The 21,766-nt window shown below is 39.3% G+C and overlaps 1 protein-coding gene across 1 annotated transcript in view; it reads left to right on the top strand.

The window, feature by feature from the left end:
• Positions 1 to 4,724: 4,724 nt before the first annotated feature.
• CSF1R (colony stimulating factor 1 receptor) overlaps positions 4,725 to 21,766 on the top strand; it is a 39,474-nt gene continuing 22,432 nt past the window's right edge. The window contains exons 1-6 of the mRNA XM_032210958.1: positions 4,725 to 4,954; positions 15,207 to 15,458; positions 16,893 to 17,168; positions 17,971 to 18,113; positions 19,578 to 19,743; positions 20,599 to 20,779. Of these exons, the coding sequence (XP_032066849.1) occupies positions 4,912 to 4,954; positions 15,207 to 15,458; positions 16,893 to 17,168; positions 17,971 to 18,113; positions 19,578 to 19,743; positions 20,599 to 20,779 (1,061 nt within the window). The 5' untranslated portion in view covers positions 4,725 to 4,911. The remainder of the gene's footprint in view (positions 4,955 to 15,206; positions 15,459 to 16,892; positions 17,169 to 17,970; positions 18,114 to 19,577; positions 19,744 to 20,598; positions 20,780 to 21,766) is intronic.

Genomic DNA, 21,766 nt, shown 5'->3' with positions numbered 1-21,766 from the left:
GCTTCTAGGTGCAATTCAAGGTGCTGGTATCACCTTTAAAGCCCTTCATGGCTTGGACTGTCTGAGTTATCTGAGGGACCATCTCTTGCTGGTTATATCCACCCAACCCACTAAAGCAGGAAGGTAAGGAATATTGCGGGTCACATCACCTATGGAGGTACATCAGGTAGGGCCAAAAACAGTCTTCTCCATGGTGGCTCTCTCCCATTGGAATACCATCCCTGAAGAAATTAAGTAAAATCAAGTGGCACAATTTCCTTTGAGCACTCAAGATCTACCTTCTTTCTATGCAAGACTTCATTTATTGTCAAATGTCTATTTCCAGAAAAATAACTCATTTTGTGCAAAGGTTTGGAAAAAGCGGTAGGTTATTCTGCATAGCATCATAGTGAAAACAAATTTGCTGGGCTCCCATTGGGTTCAGGATTTAAACATTAACACAGAACAGAAATAGTATTGAGTACTTTGTGCAATGATCCCTAGATTGTGCCCTTCATGGTCCTGGACCTTTCAACAACTTTTGATTTCCTGCTGACTGCCTGGAAAAGTTGGGCTATTTAACATCTATATGATGCTGTTGGGGAGTAAAATATGCTGATGACACCCAGAACATTTCACCATTCTATTTAAACAAGAAAGGCTATGTTCCTGGTGCTCATAAAGACTGGAATGGGTCAAAATAAATTCCAAGTAAAATCTCTGCAGGAAGTGTTTGTGTTAGCTGACAACAGATCTGCTTGAATCAAGCTCCAGCTTTGCCTTTGGTTCTGGATGGAACAACATTTGAAGCGGATCTACAATTTGATGTCTTCCTAGATTTGGCCTCTTCTAGAACATGGTAGTCATAAATCAAGGGGTCTTTCCCCATCTCTGGCTGCTACACCAATTATGCGCCTTTTTGGATTGAAATTAAGGAGAAGAAAAGTCAATCACTAATTCACTAGCTCTGCCCAGGCAATAATCCAGCAGATTGACTTGCTAGATATACTGTAAATATAGACTGTACTTTGGCATTAATATTATATCTTTGAGAAAAATCTCTAAGACACATACTCAATTGTTTAGTCACTCCCTCCATTGCACCATGAACGAAAAGGGGAAATGGAATTCTGAGTGCCTCAGCTGTATGAATTTAGGTTCCATTCATTGGAATCTTTAACAATGTAAAAAGTACATTCTCTCAGGCAGGTTTAGCTATTCCTTGCCCAATAAGGAAGGAAGAGGAAGAGGAATTGTTCTGGTATAGATTTCTGAAGAACAACCAGACTTGACTCAGCTGCTACCTCCTCATTCTTTATTCTTTTTAGGTTGGTGGATATTGAGTACACTTCTTACTTCCGAGACCATTTCATATTGAGAACATCAGTTCATGTCAAATCCCATTTGTCAAAATTGTGTGCCTAATAACAAACAATGTAATCAAATATTATTAGGTCTCAAAAGACCAAAAGGCACAGTTAAACCAATGATTCCCAGTCTTTCCATTCAGGCAGGCCACAGCATCATTAAAAATTTTGGAGGCTCACCACAGATGCCACAATTGGTATCACAATGACTATGGGTGGTATTTTTGAAAAAAAGATGGTGAAGTGAGATGATATCAGCCAGCTCCTTTAGAACTCTGGGATGTAATCTGGTGATTTTGTATTCATCAAGATCAGACAGGTGTCCTTTTACTGTTTGTTTGGTGGTTTTTTTGCTTATTTTAACTTTTATTTCCAGTCTGTTTTTTGCAGTTATGTTTCTGGTAGGTTGGGCTATAGGGGTTTTGTTGTTTTTTTTGCATGAAGACTGATGCAAAGAATGAGTTAAGCAGCTCTGCTTTCTGTTGCCTGTTACTTCCTTGCTGTCTTCTCTCACCGAAGCAGTAGGTGTGAGCTTAAATGGACTCCAGAGGATGGTAGAGGACAGGAAGGCCTGGAGGAACGTCCATGGGGTCATGATGGGTTGGACATGTCTTCAACTAACAAAGCATATATATCATAAGTAAAATAAACAATGTCACTATAAACAATTATGCTTCCCATCCTCTACTTCCCATTTTCAACTGCTGATAATGCTTAAAAATTCACCCAGGAAAGTGAAATGTATATTACCCTATGTTTTTGTGTCCTTTGTTCCCCATCTTAGCTTTTACTCCCACCAGCAGAGTTTGCCATAAATCCTCTAGTGAGCCCAGAGCAGGCTATGTTATCATAGCTCAATCTTCCTGCAAACTTCACATTTCATCTTATAAGGTAGGATTTGACCAATGCTCATTACCCGTGAAAGCTAAAAGAGGTATAATTCAATTGTCATGGGGTGCTAGTTGGAGACATCTCAGTCAACAGGAAGTAGTTATCCCTGGTCATCATAAAGTTAGCTCAACAGAATAACAGACAACATAGGAAAGATCCTTGGAGATCTTTTAGTCCAACCCCAAGCTCAAGCAGAAGACCCTATCATTTCAGAAACAATAGCTATTACTTCCTGCCACTGGAAAAAAGTGATGGCTTAGCTGGGATTAATACTATCATATATAGTATTGGAGAAAGCTTAGCCACAACCAACCCTTGTTACATCTGGCTTCACTGTGGTTCATGTAAAGCTTTTGTACAGGCCATGCTCCTCATGTTTTACTCAACCCATAAAACTGAAGGGAGGGAACTATAAAACAAAGCTCTTAGAATTTATCTCTGCTGGAAGCATGAAATTCTTTTTTCCTATTTAGATAATATGGCCAATTTTAGAGATTTGACCACAATGCATGACAGAGCAGCTGTTTACAAAGTAGAGATCTCTGCCATTTCAGTGATAAATTCCTGCATACTATCTAATTGTTCCATTTGGGCTGTTTTCACCTGTCTTCCCTGGATGCAATTCATCCAATTATAGATAGTTCCAAGTCCTGATGGCTTTTCCTCATGGGTCAACTTCAAAGTTGCTACTCCTCATTTCTCCTCAGTGCCAAAAGTCTGGTTTCACTGCGATTCACAGAGGTTCTGTACAGACCCCGCTTACATCCCTGGAACTGAAGTTCCCATGTCTGTTATAACCAAAAATATCCACTCAATTTCCACCTTTTCTTCTGTGCGCTGGGGGCCCTTGGCTCCTTTTTTCTAGCTGGGCATATATATGTGAGACAGGTGGCATTTAATTTCAAGTAAACATTCACCTAGAGATGCTTTTTCCCCTCTATTTTGCTTCTAGTATTGGCTACCAAAATATTCCTGTATACGTGTATCAGCAAACAAGCCACCATGTGGCAGGGGTGGGTTTCAACCGGTTCGCGGCGGTCCCTGCGAACCGGTTGGTCGGCGAACCCAGAAGTAAGTAACTTCCGGGAACAGCAAAGGGCCCGCTCGCCCGCCCACGCTCCTTACCCGGTTTTGAGGAGGTCTGCGCTTCCACGCATGCGCAGGACGCATACAGTGCCTGCGCGATCCTCCAGGAGCAGCTGGAGCATCGCACAGACACTAGTACGCATGCGTGCACTGCGCGCGTGCACGAGGACGCCGCTGGCCCCGTTCCAACTGAACCGGTTGGAACGGGGCGAGAAACCCACCCCTGCCATGTGGTATACACTCTGCTGCAAATTAACCTCAAGTCATTTTAATAATGTAATAATTCCTAGGAATTCCTCAGATTCCCAGGAAGAAGTAGAGGGCCGAGTCATCCATATTCATTGAAAGATGATGTAAGAATACCTGAAGATATATGGTTGATGGATGACTTTGGGTGGGGGAATCACTATTCTGCATATTTGGGACCTTACTTCATGCAGTATTCTCCACTTTTGGAATTGGCTGTTTGTTGCTAACTAACTAAGCAGGCTTTAATGAATATGTTCTGAATCGTAGTCTTAATGTAGGCCATGTGCCACTGACTTGCCCAGACAGCAATGAAATATTAACCATGGGTGGGGGGAGAGATAGCCATAAAAAAATTGATAGTGATGTATGTATTTATATATTGCATTTGTACATTCAAAATGCTCAGTAGTTTACGATCTACTTAGCTGCTTTCCACCCTTCAGTACTTCTCTTTCCTAGGAAGTTGAAAAAGGAGCGGAAAAATGAAGTATGGAACTCCTTTTTTTGTAGTCATGTTTTCTATCTCACGAGGGTCACTGAAGCAGCACGACTTGATTTTACCACAGCGTAAAAAAAAAAATTTTCATATACAAAATATTGTTTTAGATGTGCATTTCTAAATTTCTCTTCTGATCTAGAGCTGAAGCTGCACTTGCTAAACTCTGGCCTCAGCCTCCACACTGCCAAATTCTCACATGCATTGCAGCTATGTCCAGTCATAGGATACATCACATGCATCAGAGCCTAACGAAGGTTTAACCTCAGCAACCAGGATTGCCCCAATAAACCTCCAACTATAGTCAGTTGTGTGAACCACCCTGAGCTTTCAGATCTCTTGAACTTAGGGTGGTTAGGTCAGGACAGGTAGACACAATTTGCACAGATAAACACATGCCCACTTCCTCGGCTGCATATTGTCTCTAGGTGAGTGCCTGAAAAGGAGTTGCCATTCCCAAATTATCTCTTCTGATTGCAAATACAAGCCAGTACTGTTGGAACATGATTGAATCAGTCTTTAAAAGAGTATTTTAAATGGGGCCTCCTTGAGCTGCACCCTCCTCTCTCCTCCCTTCTACTGAATGTTCATGACACATTCTTGCGTGTTCTTTTTTTGGAGCTAGAAATTTCCTAACTTGTGGTCTTTTTCAGAAAAACGAGAAGTATCTTCCTCCAACAAACAACCAGGCACAAAGAATACACAACTGAAGGATTAGCAGCCTTTGTTGCCTCATCCTTTGTTTTCCACTTAGAAGGATTCCCTGAGCCAAGGCACTGGCGCTGTTCTCCTGGCACACCACACCTGACTTGTGCTGGGTGGGACACCTTCACTCCAGGGCAAATGGGCCCTCTTTTGGTTCTGATAGCGGCAGCTATCTGGCAAGGTAGGTCTTCTTGTTCATTCCATTCACACATAAGTAAACTGTAGCAACTGGGAAGAACAGCAACTTTTTCCAGCTGTAACCAACCCACCAACCTATAATGGATTACAACTCTCTTCAGCCCCCTTCAGCCTTAAGGCCATTTGCTATGTTGGTTTGTTGTGATGAAAGTTGCAATCTAATACCTCTAGAAGGTTCCAAATAAGGAAAACTGGGTTAGAAACATAATAGTTCTTTAGTGTTTTTACATGCATGGCAATAGGATAAAGAATAAAAATGTGTTTTTAAATTTTCTGTTGAAGGAAACTATATGGTTAAAATCTTTTATTGCTTTTATTGGTATGGTTGCCAGTTGGATATGTCCAATATCGCATTAATGCCTTAGGTTTTACTTTTAAAACTTTGATCATTTTCTTCATTCTTTTTTGAATAAATTGATTAACGTGTTGAATATTCAAGCACAATGTTCATTTTATGTATATACAATGCCTGTTTTGGGAAAAAATAAGTTTTAGAATTGGGCGTTTGTTTTTTTGTTTTGTAATCTCAAGTATTAATTTTTTGACTAGAATACTAACCAATTAAGCATAGAAGCTGAAGCAGTCAGTTCAGCTATGACAAATAACTATTTTCTGTTCAGAAAATCAGTAATGTGTTATTCCATTTGGAAGTGAGGAAGGTTTTTCTTCGCCAAGAAGTATTTTATTTTAATTTAAATTTTTGGTTCATATTTGATTTTTAAGTGTACTTCATCAGTACACTTAAGATGTATAGCATCTTCAGCATCTAAATGAAGATTTGATCAAAATATTTTAAAGGAAGGATAAATTTTGGAAATATTTTACATGACTAAAGCATGTCTGTAATCTTTTCTCAAGCTTTAACCATGGATGGTTTCTCACTTCACCATGAATGGTACAACTAACCTGTACTTTGATTGTCAGTCTGCTTTTTCTGGTAGAAATTTTAACTAAAGGGAAAGGGGAGAGTGAATTTTCATCAAGTAATTTCTTCCTAGTAAATTGGTAGCATCAAACATTTACAGCCACAAACTGGAAAAGTTCACACTGTACAAAAAGTTGACTGTACTTCTTTTAGTTTCCAAAAGTCAAGAAGAAGAAGAAGTAGTAATAGTAGTTGTTTCATGCTCATGCCTTGGTGGAAGAAAAAGACAATATGCTTCAAACTGAAGGTCACTATTATGCAACACAGTGATGTGGCAAAGCCAGTGGCCAATTGTTACTGAAAATATGAAGGAAATAGGCCACGTCTTGGAAATGTTCTGAAACTCCATGCGAAAACCTAGTTTAAGTCAGCATTAGAATTGGCAAGAGAGATTTTTCTTTTATACTTTGAAGAAACTGAAAGCTGGTTTTATAGCAATAGGGTTATATCAATGGTAACAACCATCACTAAAAACTAGTAGTATAATTGAATGTAATAAGAGTAATTAGATTTAAATATTAGAGATGAGTGTTGCACATTTGATTCCGCTATGCTGCCACCGATTTTTGCAATCTTCATGCATTAGTATCAAGTACTAGGTTATATTTAAAATCTGCCAGGTCTAGTGCCCTTTGACCCATTTCTGGCAGTGTTCTTCCACTCAAAACCTCACTTTGATAAGGGTAGAAACTGTCCCAACACTACTATCACTTTTTCTTTGCTCCCTTCCATCCAACCTCAACTATTTCCTGCTTTATGTCCTCCAGTCTTGCCCACAATTCACGAATCCCTATATTGTAGCTCCTAACTGTATGTGTAGCTTCTAAACTATTGTCTATAGGTTTAGGGAATGATACCATGCCTATATAGAATTATCTCCTGAATATGGGTGTAGTCCATTACTTCTCTTGGTGGAAGACTACTACAAGCTCTCAAAATCTTTCTAGTTAAACATGGAGTATTCTGGTCAGCCATTCACCCACGGGGAATTTACAAGAGATAGCAACACTTTCAAACATGATAAAATAGGCTTCTCTGTCTTTATCAACTTAGATTTTTTTTATTTGTATCCTGCCCTATTTTCACAAACAACTCAGGTAGTGAACATATCCAACACACCTTCCCTCCTATTTTCCCACAACAACTACCCTTTGAGTGAGATGGGCTGAGTGTGACTGGCTCAAGATCACGCAGCCGGCTTTTACAAATGATTTGATGCACTCCTTTAAGTCTCCCAGCCCCACTCAATTCATCTCTTATCTCATGCTCACTCTTTTCTTATTCTAGCATATCTTTACTCCTTGCCTCCCTCCAGAAGCATTCTTTCTCTTTAGTCAAAGCATTTTCTTTTGCTATTGAGCATTCCTTTTAAGTCTATCAGTCCCTTCATCTCTTCTCGCCTCATTCACTCTTTTCCCATCTTAGCTTATGTTTACTGCCTCCCTTCAAAGACGCTCTTTTTTTCTCTTTAATTAGTTGAAGCCTTTCTTTTGCTCTTTAATTAGTTGAAGCCTTTCTTTTTGAGGCTGCTTTAATATTTCTGCAACGTCGAAGTATCAGAGTCCAGCTCCATTTTGGGCTGGTCTATCTTCTTTGCTTTAACTATAGGCAGAGGGTGGATACCTTAGGTAGTAGTTTTTCTAAGGGAGAATCTATCCCTTCTCTTTTCCATGTCTGTTTGTGTGGTGCAGGTTTTGGTTAAGAGATCTGGTTTCTACAGCCAGGATTGTTAGTCATTTTCTCCAAAGTCTGACTTCTGTGAGGACCAAACTCTTTTCCTTTTGTATCTAGGGTTTGTTTTCCTTTCATGGAGTGTTTAATGAACTCTTGAGTTTATTATTTGTGTAGTTGCCACCCTACGTTGACTATCCCACTGTTTTACAGATATCCTACCCTGCCTCCCCTCTCTTGTCATGGGTTTTTTTGAGTATATCTATTTCAGTGGGATCCACTGAAGCCAACAACATAAGTGCTACACACACAAGCATTCACAAGCTATTATGTACTACTCACCCCTATTCCATAGGCTATTATGCACTACTACTCCACCCTACTCCATTCTTCCACAATTCTATTCCCACAGTAACTACTATTTCTTCTGAGAACTACTACTCCTATTTCTTCTGAGTACTGCTAGAGAAAATTCTGGTTATTCTCTGGCTACTTTACTTCCACACACAGACAGAAGCTTATTCTCTCTCCCCCACATACTGCACTCTGAGCTGTCTCTCAGCACAGCTTTTATAATCAAGGTTTCCCTCCTGGGTGGGGAGAGGGCTTAAAGAGACAGGCGGACAGCAGCACAGGTGCTGGCCATTTTCTGGACAGCTTGTTTCCTCAGACCTGTAAGGAGAAGATGAAAACTCGAAAATTAATCACCCAATTCCAAGTAAGAAAGAGATGGAACTTCCTTCATGCCTAGGTAGTTTTGTTGTACTGATGAAATATATTCCCTCTGCCATTCTAATTTTCCCCAAATTTTACAGAGGACACTTTGCCAGCAAGCAAACTTTACAAGTCAAAACCAGGTTGACAAAGAGGCTTCTTTTTTTAAAAAAAAATATTTTGTTCCTCTGTTCAGTGCTGTAACCCCAAATTTCAGAGTTTTCACCTTTTAATATCAGAGATAGGAAAGGGGAATCATGGTTTATTGTGTGCCTTTTTTTAAAAAAACAGACCATGTAAAGACCTTCTTTTTAATGAGAATATCTGAACATTTATTTCAGTGTGAGTGAAAATTATGGAACTAGATATTGGAAAGGCAGCCAAGTTCACACCTCAGAGCCTATCTTTCCTTCTTAAGAAGATAAGCTCTACTTAATATCTTTTATGGCTATTACTATTGATAAACCTGTAATGAGAATAGATTTGATGGACATATGAATGGAGAAAGCTGAAGGATGGAAAAGGATATCTTGATCCCATATCAGTGTTACATGCTGGCGAGAGAAATTCAGAGACAGCATTAAAACTGTCCTGCTCTAAAGTTGGTAGCAACTACCCACCCACCTACTTTTTTGACATTCCCCTCCTACTCTACCATCATAAACTGACTCCACAAGATTTTTGAACATGATGGAATGATAGCTGCTTTGTAGCAACCTCCTGTTGCCATTCAGTTGATTTGGGCAGGAGAAAAAACGCCAGTAGGAAGCCTTCCCTCAAGCCTCAGAGGCAAACATTCCTGCCAGTCTACAACTGCTATTAAATTTGGTAAAATGATTGTCACCAAAAATTAATGTGTCTACCTCTATAACCCTAATCTAGTTTACAAAATCTCTGAATTGACATAAGCATTATTTCAGAATAAATGCACAAATTGAATTGATGGATGGTGGGGAAAATTAGGTAGAATTTTCTAGGAATGCTCCTGCAATTTATTCTTCTACTTACAGACTGTAAGTTACAGTATGAGAGTCTGATATTTCATAATAAGAAACTTCAGTCTGATAAAGATTACACACCTGTTCTATATTAGTTCAAATTTGTTAGTTTATATTTGTTAAATATTATCCTCCCCAACACCAAATTTCTGTGGCTATATGAATTGGTTCTATATGTTATGCATATAACTCATGAACATAAATGTCCACATTCCATTCTGCTATAACTCTTTTAAAATCATGTTTTATTAGATTGTTTTCTTTAAATCTGGAAGCGTATTTATTTTTTACCCTATTGCTGAGCAAAGATGTTCTTAATAATATTACCACATTTTTTTATCTGTTCTTGATCTCTGCTCTACTTTATCTGCTATATATGATAAACCTACAAATTAATCTGTTGTATTCTCGGTCTTTATCCAAATATTTGGTGGATTTCAAAATTAATCTTTATCATATTGTTCCATTCTTTATCAAAAAGTCAATCTAAATTCTAGCTGTCTGATTTTCTGCACTGGTCTGAAAACTCAACAGTTCTTTGGAAGCTTAAGAAATTGAGAACAAATTTTCCTAAATAAATAAGTTAAACAATTCTTATTGATGATATAAACAGCAATTGGGACTGTACTGTTCCATTTCAGCTTACCAAGGGCTACAAAATAACCAGTCCATCTTTTTGAACAATCCATGGAATCTTCTATACAAATAAATTAAGTGTTCCTTGACAAAATAAATATGCAAAGAAATAAGACTTGAAATAATTGAATGTGTAGGGTACTGTTTATGGTTCTGGTTATTATTTGTTCTAAAATTTTGTATACCAGATTGACCTTTGTGCTTCTTTCAACTTGGTCACATAAAGATGCACCTGGTTTATGAAACACGGAGTAACTCTAAATGTTTTGTGCCAGATTAATTTATAAATTTAGAGTCAACAACGTATGCTAGTTTTGGTTTCATATAGTCCTATTTCAATTTTAATTACTATACAATTTCTTTTGCTTACTATTTTTTGACAGTTGACAAGTAGGATGATTGTTTTTAATCCTATATTATTGAAATATGGAAATTTGAGAAAGGTGCTTTGTTAATAATGTATCAGTTTATATGAACAAGTCTATCTCTGTTTAAACTCTTGTCTGAATAGATTATTTGTCATGATTGATTAGAACACAAATATTTGTTTTTTTAATCTGGGATAAAATAACTTTAAATGATGCAAAATATTCCAGTATCCTTCTCCTGGGCATTATGTGTTCTCTACTTGTCATTTCTTCTCACACTAATCCCAATGAATAAAAAAGCCATAAAATGAATATATAGGTGTCATAGAGATATATCTGAATTGGTTATGTGATTATATCATGGAAATAAAACAAAGCTAATTGTGGTCATCTATCTATCTATCTATCTAGATCTAGATAGATAGATAGATAGATAGATAGATAGATAGATAGATAGATAGGTAGGTAGGTAGGTAGGTAGGTAGATCCAAATTAAGAGAATTCCATTAAGATAACTAAGATAATTCCAAATTAAGATAATGCCATTAAGAAGACTAAAATAATTCCAAATTAATATAATGCCACTAAGACAATTATGGTAAGATAATTCCAAATTAAGTCAAGCTTGTAAGCCCAGGGAATTGAGCTATTGGCAGAGAACCCACAACTTTTGGTGTTGAAGGATCTGGGATCTAGGAATCCTGGCTCAGGAATTTATGTACTCCATAGTAATCATAGACACCTTTCAAGTAATCTTGAACCCAACACTTATAGGTGCTCATTTGTTGGACCTTGTTTTTGTTTCAGGGAAGATGTTAGCTGATGTGAAAATGAAGGAGATTTCTAATACTCCATTGCCATGGTCAAATCATGCATTGATCAAGTTGCAATTGTTAGCCACCCATGATTTCTGCAGGACCACATTTAGATGATCCATCCCAGTGGTCTACTGGATCAAATTGGTTTCCAAAGGGAAATTTCTCAGTGTTCTAGCAAGCAGCCAACCAAAATCTACTTTCTTACAATTTGTCTGTCTCAGTCAGGTACCATTAGTCAGTGGAGTCACAAGACATTCCGCATTATGCACCCCATCACTTAGTAATGGTGTTGCCAGTCCCAGCTGTGATTAGTAAGTGAGGGCTACCTATACTGTGTCTAGTCTTGTTTGCCACAATACAAAATGGATGTTGAGCAAGGAAGAACAGGCTGTTAAAAAAATGCAGGCACATGTTGCTTGGAACATCCATAGGTTCGGGAAGCAGGTTGTTCAATACCTTGATACCCTGTTTCCCTGAAAATAAGACCCGGATAATAAAATTGGGCTTTTGAGTGCATGCGCTAAAATAAGCCCTCCCCTGAAAATAAGTCCACCCCAAAAATATTGCAACACAGCAGTAGCCATGAGGTGACCACGCTTGCCACCTCATGCACCTCAAAAATAATAAGACCTCCCCTAAAATAAAGCCAAGCACTTATTTCAGGGGTCAAAAGAAAATAAGACACTGTCTTATTTTGGGGAAAACACAGTAGCTCTTAAAGTCAAGAAATTCTTCCTTATTTGAAGTTTGGATGTCTCACTATAAAGCTGCTACCCATTGGTTCTTGACTTCCCAATCATAGGTCAGGGGTTGTGGATTTATTCTCTAGAGCATCCAAAGATAAGAATGTTTTCATTGTTCCATCACTGAAAGTTTTCAAGAAAAGATTGTCCAGGGCAGTAGGAGGATCCTTGCATGGGACAGGGAGCTGGATTAGACCCCAAAGATCTCTTCCACTGCTATGATTCTATGTTGCTTTCAGCAAACAAAAGTGGAAAGCAAGGAAATGTTACTTGCAAAGATATTTATCATAATTAAAATTCCAGTTCAAAGATATTAACCAAGTATAACCAGTTAGCCATATAAAACAAGATAATATAATAGCGGATTAACAGAGTTGGAAGGAATCTTGGAGGTCTTCTATTCCAATCCCCTGCATGAAACCCTATATCATTTCATACAAATGATTGTCCAATATCTTCTTTAAAACTTCCATTGTTAGAGTACTCACATCTATTGGGGATAAGTTGTTCCACTGATTAAGTGTTGGGAAATTGCTCCTTAGTTTTAGTTGGTTCTTTCATTGATTAGTTTCCATATGTTACTTCTGGTCCTGTGCTTTAGAAAACTGAGCCTCCTGTGACAGCCAACCTGATCCTTGGAGAACCAGTTGTTAAATTATACCACCACCCCATTATCAAGTGGATCCAGGGCACAGTGCTGCAATGGAGAAACAGGCAATAGAGCAGCTGGTGAAAAAGGAGGAAGAAGAGAGAGAAGAAAGAGGAAAAGAGGCCTTCTTCTTCCCTCATGCTGGCCGCTCCATTGACCATTTCTCCATTGCAGCACAGCACCCAGGATCCACTTTGATAGTGGAAGAAGGGGTGATTTACCAACCAGCTGAATATCACCACTGATTTTCACTCAACTGCAACCTATCAGACAGGGTAATATTTATTTAAGGATTTTTTTTTTCATTTTATATGTCAGCAAACAGTACAATTAATATTGGCCTGGTTCTAGCAAGACACAAGCAGATTATCAATATGATAAACGAGATGTAACCTTAGTGTTAATGTATGTTTTCTCCAAGTGAGGAGGCATAATTCTGGCCTGCTTATAACTGCTGCAAAAGCTGCCTCACCCAAATCTAGATCCTGTTTTAGAAACATATTTCTTTATTAATCCATCAGAACATTTCAGCAAGCTCAGTCTCAACAGGCCAGCTAGCTGCACAGCCACATTCATCTCAACAGTTACGTCTCACGTTAAAACCAAATTTGTTTCATTGGATTGCAGCCATGACATTCAGAGAAGCTTTGTTTTTGCAGAACTTAAAACTAGGGAATTTTGATGTCCTCTTTGACACTATGTGAATCAGAGCTTACACATAGTTTATGTTTATTCACTCTTTTTAAAAAAAAAATATTGTTAATAATTGTAACTTATGTGTTTTACTTTTCTCGTCAAAGAAGCTTAAGACATGTCAGGATGTAGTCAAAGCTTAATATAGACATAAATAATAAAAAGATCCAACTGTTTAAAAAAACCTTTTAAACACTTAAAAAACAAAACATCACAGACTAAAGGGCTGAAATCTATGGGGAGCCTTCCCCCGTCCCCTGCCCGAGGTAATAGCAGAATTCATTTCAGGAGACTGCCATGAGTATGTCATAGAGGCCCATCCCACCCCACTTGCTCCCTCAGAAGTCAAGCACTAAAAAAACAGAAGTGAAAGAACAGCAACATTGGAGAGTTAAAATGAGGAGGGGAGGATGAGGCAGGGGAGACAACCACAGAAGAGGGACAGCGGCCACCAGTCTCAATGTGTTTCCTCTGTTGCTGTAAGGGACTAAAAAGTTTGTCTTCTCAGATGCCTTCCTCAGCAGATCTGAGTCACAGAGATATTTCTCACTTCCCCATCTTTTCCTTAAAAATATATGTTGGGGTCCAAAGAAATTACTGACGCTGCAAAAAAAAAATTAAGCCAATTTTGGGCCATTTTTCAGGCTGCTTTTCAGGCCTGAAAATGCCCCCAAAATGGTCTGTTTTCAGGCTGGTTTCGGCCGTTTTCTGGGCCATTTTCAGACGGTTTTCAGGTGCTCCTGTGCCCATGAAGACCAGCTGGCTGGTGCACATGTGTGCTCTGGAAACCATAAGAGCAGCTGGCGATGGCGTACATTCCCACAGAGACAGCTCTGTGTGACACCTCTGGCAGGCGTGCCATAGGTTCGCCATTGTTGGAATAGGGTATTGTGGTTGGACATGTAACTGTCACAAAAAAGGCATGAAATTATGGCTCTACCCACTGGAAGAATATCGATAATGACCATTGGCTTTCTTTGGTAAAAGATTATGGACCCAGCAACCATGAGTAGAGAGTATTATTTTGCAATTCCCTGTCTTTATGGTAGTTTCAAACCAGCACTGCTATGAGAGAACTTACAAGGGATAGTAAGTTCATGTAGAAGTGAATTTGCAGCAAGCAACAGCTAGAGAAGCAAAATAGTTAAGGTATTCACATAGATCTAGCAAAAGGCAGCCTGACCAAGGGAAAAAGAGACAGATAGTAGGTACTGTAGACTTAAGGAGATATCAAAAAGTGGCCAGTTCTCAAAAGTGAGAAATAAAATCAGGCAACAAGGAGAAAGATGAAACCGAACAACCTGTGGAACTGCTTGCTATAGGAAAAGTCATTGCTGACCTGAAGATGCCAGCACACAACAAGCTTCAATTAAATGGACACATTGATAAGATCAGGTTGATTATAAATCTACGGGGGATACCTGCTCTTCTATGCTGGTGGAACAGTTGGGCCAGTGGGAAGCAAGCCACCGTGGCACTGCCTATCTTAACACTGACAGTTCCAGGTGATCTCGACCCTGACATGGTTTAATGTCTTCCAAATATGGTAATTCTGCTAATACAGAATGATTATGTTGAAGGTAGGTGGCATAGTATATTCACATTTCATCCAGAGAGTAATTGGTTTAGATTGGTCAGTTTTTCCCAAAATTTCAGACAACTCTCCTATAATCAATCATGTCTACAGCCTTCTATAGCTTTGTGACCGAACATTGCTCCAGAGATTCAGATGATTCTATTCCTTTTAATCTTTTGTAACACTCCAAAGGCCTGGCTGTGTCCTCAGAAGGGTAAGCAAGCTTGGTTGTTAATGCCATGTTAAGATTGATTTATCTCATGGGACGTTGCTTTTAACTTTGGTTTTTTTTTCATCTTTGTTTGCTACCCAGAGTCACTGTTGTGAAAAGGGCAGCCAAATTGTGTGTTTGTCTATATGAGTACAAAGCAATAGCATTCCAGCCACTTCTCAGAATGAAGAATTGCAAAATCACAAAAAACAATATCTTTTTCTTCATTTTAGGCTCAGCTTCTCCCATCATTTACCCTAATCATGACATTCTGAGAGTGAAGCAAGGAGAATCAGTTGAATTACTTTGCTCAGGGGAATTCCCTGTAGAGTGGATCGGTATCCAGAATGGGTCCACTGTGATGGTGTATGACAATGGCATCCTCTACATGACTAACACTAGTTGCAACCAGATGGGAAGCTACCAGTGTGCTTATGTCAACAAACCAGAAGAGGGGATCAGTACTATATATGTGGCTGTGACAGGTAACCAGATTTCTCCTTAGTATCTCTCATATGTTCTGAAAATGAATCATTATGTATGCTAAGTAAACACTGACTGAGAATTAGGGGGATGGATGTATTCCCTATACCTCCACTGTCAGCTGTCAGTGTTTTTTACAGAGGATGGAGGGGTTGTAAAGTATGGAGTGTGAAGCTTGCTGTGGATATGTTAGGGTCTTCCTCCATCAAGTAGTGAAGACACTTGGTGGGAGATAGAAAAGATGGTCCCGTAGGATTAGAAATTGACCCCTTGCTTGAGAATTTTTTCCAGCAAGGTTTAACTATACCAATATTTTTTTTCATACATGAAACAAAGCAATCATGGGAAGTCCCTGCTGTAAATTTGTCCAGTTCAATCATGGGAAATTAGTTCATTTGGATGACTCATAGAATGGAGTCCTTTCAAGCGAAAGAGGCAGTTGTTAATTCAGATGCCAACAATCTGAGGACATTATCAACCTTGACTCTTGGACGGATTGTAAATTTGTATCCCAAAGATAATGCATCTGTAATTGTAGATTAACAACTGGAGGATCTGAAGGATGAGGTTGCAAAGTGTCCTAGGGAAAATCTTTTTTTAAAGAGTCAAAGTTGATTTGATGGCATAAATGACTCTGGATTCACAACTCCTGCTTGATGAGCAAATAGAAGCCATGGCCAAGAAATTTTCCCTTGAAGACCATGTAGATTCTTTAGCTGCTGCAAAATGCTTCTACTGCTACATTGCATTATTGCTTTATAGCTATTACCTATTACCTGTGCATGGTTAAAGATGCTAGTTTTCACATATAAAGCCCTGTAGGTCTTGGAGCCTGGGATCAATTTAGGGCCTGTCCATTCAATGAGGGAGACCGAATCCTGCTGAAGAACTTTTCCTATCATGAATCACAATGAGAGGGAGCTCTTCTCCTGAGAAACAACTTGCCCACATGAGGCAAGACTGACTTTACCAAATATTGGTGGAGCCATCACACCAAGCTACTTGATATTGAATGGCTACTATAAGCATTATGTTATTACTTTTATAAATGAAGGCAAATATACGTGTCCCTGGTAATGTTACAGGATCTAATCTGAGTCACCAGAGTGTGAGAGAGCAGTTCCATGAGAATGGGCTCCATCACTAGTCCAAAAACTTAGAAAACTTAAACCTCTGGTCCTGGTGACTGATCCAAATTGGAGCCTGTTATTACTTCTATTATAATTAATATCTGTACATTGTTCTAGAGTCTATGCTGGATTGAGGCAAAGGATTTATCTCATAAGCAAACAAATGCACACAAGAGGCCTCTATTGAGCTCTCAGATTTTGCTCTGACTACCAAGTCAGCAGTAGGCAACCTTATTTTAGATTAATTCTAGCTATTTTTCTATGTATGCCAAGGTATCATGGATTCCCAACATATTTCTTCCACAGATCCTGAATCGGTGTGGTGTGGCCTTCACGGCGTATATCCTTCTGTGGAAAGGGGCAGCGATGCCTTGATTCCATGCCTGATTGCTGACCCAGGATTCACAGGCAACATGACCCTCCTTAACAATTCTTCTCCAGTTCATTCAAGAGTCTCCTTCAGTCCTAAGGAAGGAATATGGATTCACCAAGCAGACCTGAGTGATATAGGGATCTATGAGTGTAAAGCCCAGGTTCAAGGAGAGTGGGTGATTTCACGCAGAATTACTCTTTCCGTCTCTGGTAGGTAGGAACTACTCTTTTGTCACAATTTGAACACGTGTTTCCAAGCCTTTCAGGACAGTTGTTATGGCAGCAGTTAGAAACGTGGTTCATTTTTTTTTCAATGTGGAGAGGTTAATTCCAACTTCTCTATATTCTTTTTTGATGTGCAATGCTAGATCAATATAAACCAACAAAGAAGAATTGTCCATATTGGCAGGAGAATGAATAGCTGTTTCAATACACTAGTCGTCCTTCACTGTCACTGCCAAACTGATTTGAAATAATGTAAGGTAAAATGGGGACTTGGATCCATGATAACTTTTCAACCCGTTGCGTCAAAACTGCACTGGAAAATACACTGTCATTAAGCAGAAATAGCAAAGGGATAGCATAAGAAAATATGAAGACATTAGGTTTCTTTTGCTGACAAGCCTTCTAGCTCAGTCTGTATTTAACAGACTTTTCTAATTTTTCTTAGACAACCTTCAGCCTTTGACAGTTAAGTTGGTACAGGTGTAAATCCCAGGTTCAAGGAAGGACAACGAATAGCTGCTTCAGTACATTAGTTGTCCTTTACCGTCACTGCCAAACTGGTTTGAAATTTGGTAAAGTAAAATGGCAAACCCCCTCCATGAAAAACTGGAATAATTTCTCAATTAATTGTGTCCAAACTTTTCTGGAAAAGATGCTGAAAGGGTCAGGAGCTTTTTTTAAAAAAGAGCAAAGGGACAACATAAGAAAATATGAAGACGTTGGGTGTCTTTTACTGATATGGCTTTGGCTCAGTCTGTATTTAACAGACACATCTGACTTTTCTTAGACAACAATCAGCCTTTGACAGTTACTATTGGAGGACTAGCAGACCAGGTGCGGTTACAAGGAGAACCATTCAACATTTCCTGCAGAATACAATATTACTCTTATGAATATAATGGCAGATGGATCTATCCCTCTCCTGAAAATGTAAGTCATTTCTAAGGGTTTTAGATGTGAGCCTTAGCTAGCATAGTTTGTCTTTAATGAGCTCAGAGTTACTTGTGGCTTGTATAAGTCAGTTCATGCAAGACTAGACTTCCAGAGCTGTTGAACGACAATGTGTACCATCCCTAACCAGCAAGACGTTCATGGGCACCCAATGATTTAATATGTGCTGCTATGTCACAATGAAAACTCTTCTCCTTAGATATTTGGGTGCAACTTTGTGATGCACAGCTAAAAAAAATGTCAGCGCTTGCAAAACGACAACATGTGTCATCATTTTGACATCGTCATGGCTAGGTGCAGGCATCGTGAACCTATTGGCTAGCTGGGATGATGGGGGTTGTAGTCCTCAGTGATTCAAATTGAAGGAAGCTGCTTCAACTGCATATTGTACCTTGGTTTGCTTTTGCGTCCTGATTGTTTAATCCAGGTTGTCTTTTAACTACTTCAGTGGTTCCCAAACTTGGCAACTTTAAGACTTGTGGACTTCAACTCCCAAAATTCTCCAGCCAGCTCTAAAAAATAAATTTTATTTCTCATATATAATCATTCACAATTATATAATCTCATAACTGTTGTTAATAATATGTATTTATAACAATTTTTCTCCCCTACAATTGACAATATAATTGAGATTGCTTTCTTACCATCCCATACACCCATCTTATTTTACAACAATCCTACTTCTTCTTCCTTCCTTCCCTCCTTTCTTCTCTCCTTCTCTCCTTCCTTCCCTCCTTCCTTCCCCCATCCTTCCCTCCTTTCTTCTCTCCTTCTCTCCTTCCCTCCTTCCTTCCCTCCTTCCTTCCCTCCTTTCTTTTCTCCTTCTCTCCTTCCTTTCCTCCTTCCTTCCCTCCTTCCTTCCCTCCTTTCTTCTCTCCTTCATTCCCTCCCTCCTTCCTTCCTTTCTTCTCTCCTTCTCTCCTTCATTCCCTCCTTCCTTCCCTCCTTTCTTCTCTCCTTCTCTCCTTCCTTCCCTCCTTCCTTCCCTCCCTCCTTCCTTTCCCTCCTTTCTTCTCTCCTCTCCTTCCTTCCCTCCTTCCTTCCCTCCTTTCTTCTCTCCTTCCTTCCTTCCTCCTCTCCTTTCCCTTCTCTCCTTCCCCTTCCTCTCCTCTGCTCTTCCCCTCTTCTTCCCTTTCCTCCCCTCTCTCCTACTCTTGCAATTTTTTTATTGTTAAGTATATTTTTATATAGAAATACAGATGTGAAGCCATTGTCCTCATGGCTTAATATTTAGGCACTAGCATAATCTTAAATATATATGAATCATGAAATAGCATGAACAATTGGGATTAACAAAATATTAGTGGAGGACCAATGGGTTCCCAGCCCTATTCAAGGAAAAGTCCTAAAGTCTGGTAAAGGTTTAATTGGAGATAATGGCAATGGGCATTAGAGCTCATATTTCCCAATCAGCCCAATAATATCTGTCTTTTCTTATCACAGGCGATCTGCAATTCATTGGAATTAGATACTGGAGTTCCTCAGTCATACACCACTGATTACACCCTATTCATTCCAGCAGTGCAGTTACAAGACAGTGGAATATATACTTGCCTTGGTGAAGCTGGACAATTATTTATGAACGTTTCAGCTACTCTCCAGGTGCTAGGTAGGTAAGAACACAGGGAAAACCTCCTCGCCAATCATTAAAAATAGATTCTGTGTATCCAAAACACCCTACCAGTTTATAAATAATGTTGTCTTCTTTTGTTTCGTGGGATTTTTAAATGGTGTTAGCTGACCACAAGGCTTTCATGAATAGAAATATGGAATATCAGTTAAACCAATCAGAAACTAATAAACACAGGATGTGTGAATTACCAAAGGTTGTAAATCTCCTTTCCCTTAATATCTTCTCGTTGTATTGGCCCATAATTTACATGGGGTTGTGGAAGTTATTTTTCAATGTATTTCAAGGCCACCAGGACAGAGATATTGAATTGAATGAAATCCTCCCTGTGGAATGTTTAAATTCTGCATGCAAAAGTAACTATTTAGTGTGACAGATAATGAATCACAGGTATGCAATAGTGCATCTTGTAGCATTATGGCTGCTCCTTGTGAATGTTGGAAGAATTACTTAGTGTTTGGTCTACCCTTCATAATATACATGCCCCTTACAAATAGTGAACCTCATTGGACCCCATTTCAATAAATTATTGAATAATATGAATTATTGGGATCCTTCATACATCCATGTAAATCCAAACCCAATACATTCTAGTCATTCTTCCCTTCCAAACAGGCACTTTGGTTGTTTCTAAGGAGCTAAACTGTAGAAAGGGGATGACAGCTTTATTTTTGCTTTGGAATGCTGCTGTTTTGCTGCTGGACTCCTCAGTGATTATCATCATCATAGCTTCCAAAATGGAGAACTCTTCTAAGAGCCTAGCTATTTTTCTCAAAGTGAAAGATTTTTCTCTTTCCACTTCTCTATGGATTAATTTTGTACTTTGCTTTCCAGAGAAAGGGTATCTGCGCTTGTCCACATTACAGAACAGAATTCAGGAGACAAACTTGCATCAAAATCTGAATATTCAGGTGCTCATTAATGCTTACCCTAGACCGTCGACGTATAGATGGATACGTGTGAACCCATCAGGAAAGTCCACAATCACCAGCCACATGATTTTTGGTCATCAGAGGTATGGTATGAATGGTATGAATGTTGTGTTTTTAATGATGTACTGTCCTACATGTTAAATGTTTGTTTCCCCCCCCCTTTTCGAGTTGTAAGCCGCCCTGAGTCCCCTCAGGGAAAAGGGCGGCATATAAATAAACTTCTTAAATACTTAAGGCTATGTCATCCCTTCCCTTCCCTTCCTTCAGTTTTTTCTTCCCTCTTCAAATTATAGTTCTGTTGTCAGTCCTAATTTAGCCTTCAGGGAGAGGAAAACTGTCCAATAAGGTTGTCCCGTATCATTGCAGCAAAGCCAGCATGTGCTTTATTGAGTCTTTCTCTAAGAAGAATCAGAGCTATAAATGTTAGAGGATAACAGGATAAATTCAAAAATTTGCACATACAGCCACCTAAGAAATTTCCCTGATTAAAACAGGAAGAATTTGAACCTGGACTTCTCCGTACTGATGAATGACTTTGTGAAAAATCTCAGGCATCTGAAACTCATTGGGCCTGTCTATCTTCAAAGTTTGTGTGGTTTGCTGTTTAAAATTAGATTTCTAATGGGTGAACTGGAATGAGCAGGTCCTAGTAATACAATACATGAAATTACCCCTGCTTAGGCATGATGCCACCGTTCTGAGCCCTGCAACAACGGGAAGTAGACCTCGTACAGGCGGCTAGGCAGAGTGAAACACCCTTTATTTCAAACAGAGACTCGGCACTGAATGAGTTGAAGTTAGCTCTGCGGGCCTCCACCCACCAGCTATTAAAAAGGCTTAGAGCACCTTGCCCCTTGCATGTATTATCTGCTCCAACCACTCCAGCTTCTTCCACATTCCATTCGCCGCCAATACTGCTCCTGTTCACAGTGCTGGCATCACCACCTCCAACTCTGCCGGGCAGGGGTGGGATTCTACCGGTTCAGATCGGTTCAGGTGAAACAGTAGCTCCAACAATCAGCTGGGAGTGAACCAGTTCGCTCTAATGATCAGCTGGGCCTGCCCACCCG

The sequence above is a fragment of the Thamnophis elegans genome, chromosome 2 (assembly GCF_009769535.1).
Source record: "Thamnophis elegans isolate rThaEle1 chromosome 2, rThaEle1.pri, whole genome shotgun sequence".
Lineage (NCBI taxonomy): Eukaryota > Metazoa > Chordata > Lepidosauria > Squamata > Colubridae > Thamnophis > Thamnophis elegans.
The sequence above is the reverse complement of the archived record's forward strand: the minus strand, read 5'-3'. Positions and strand labels throughout refer to the sequence as shown.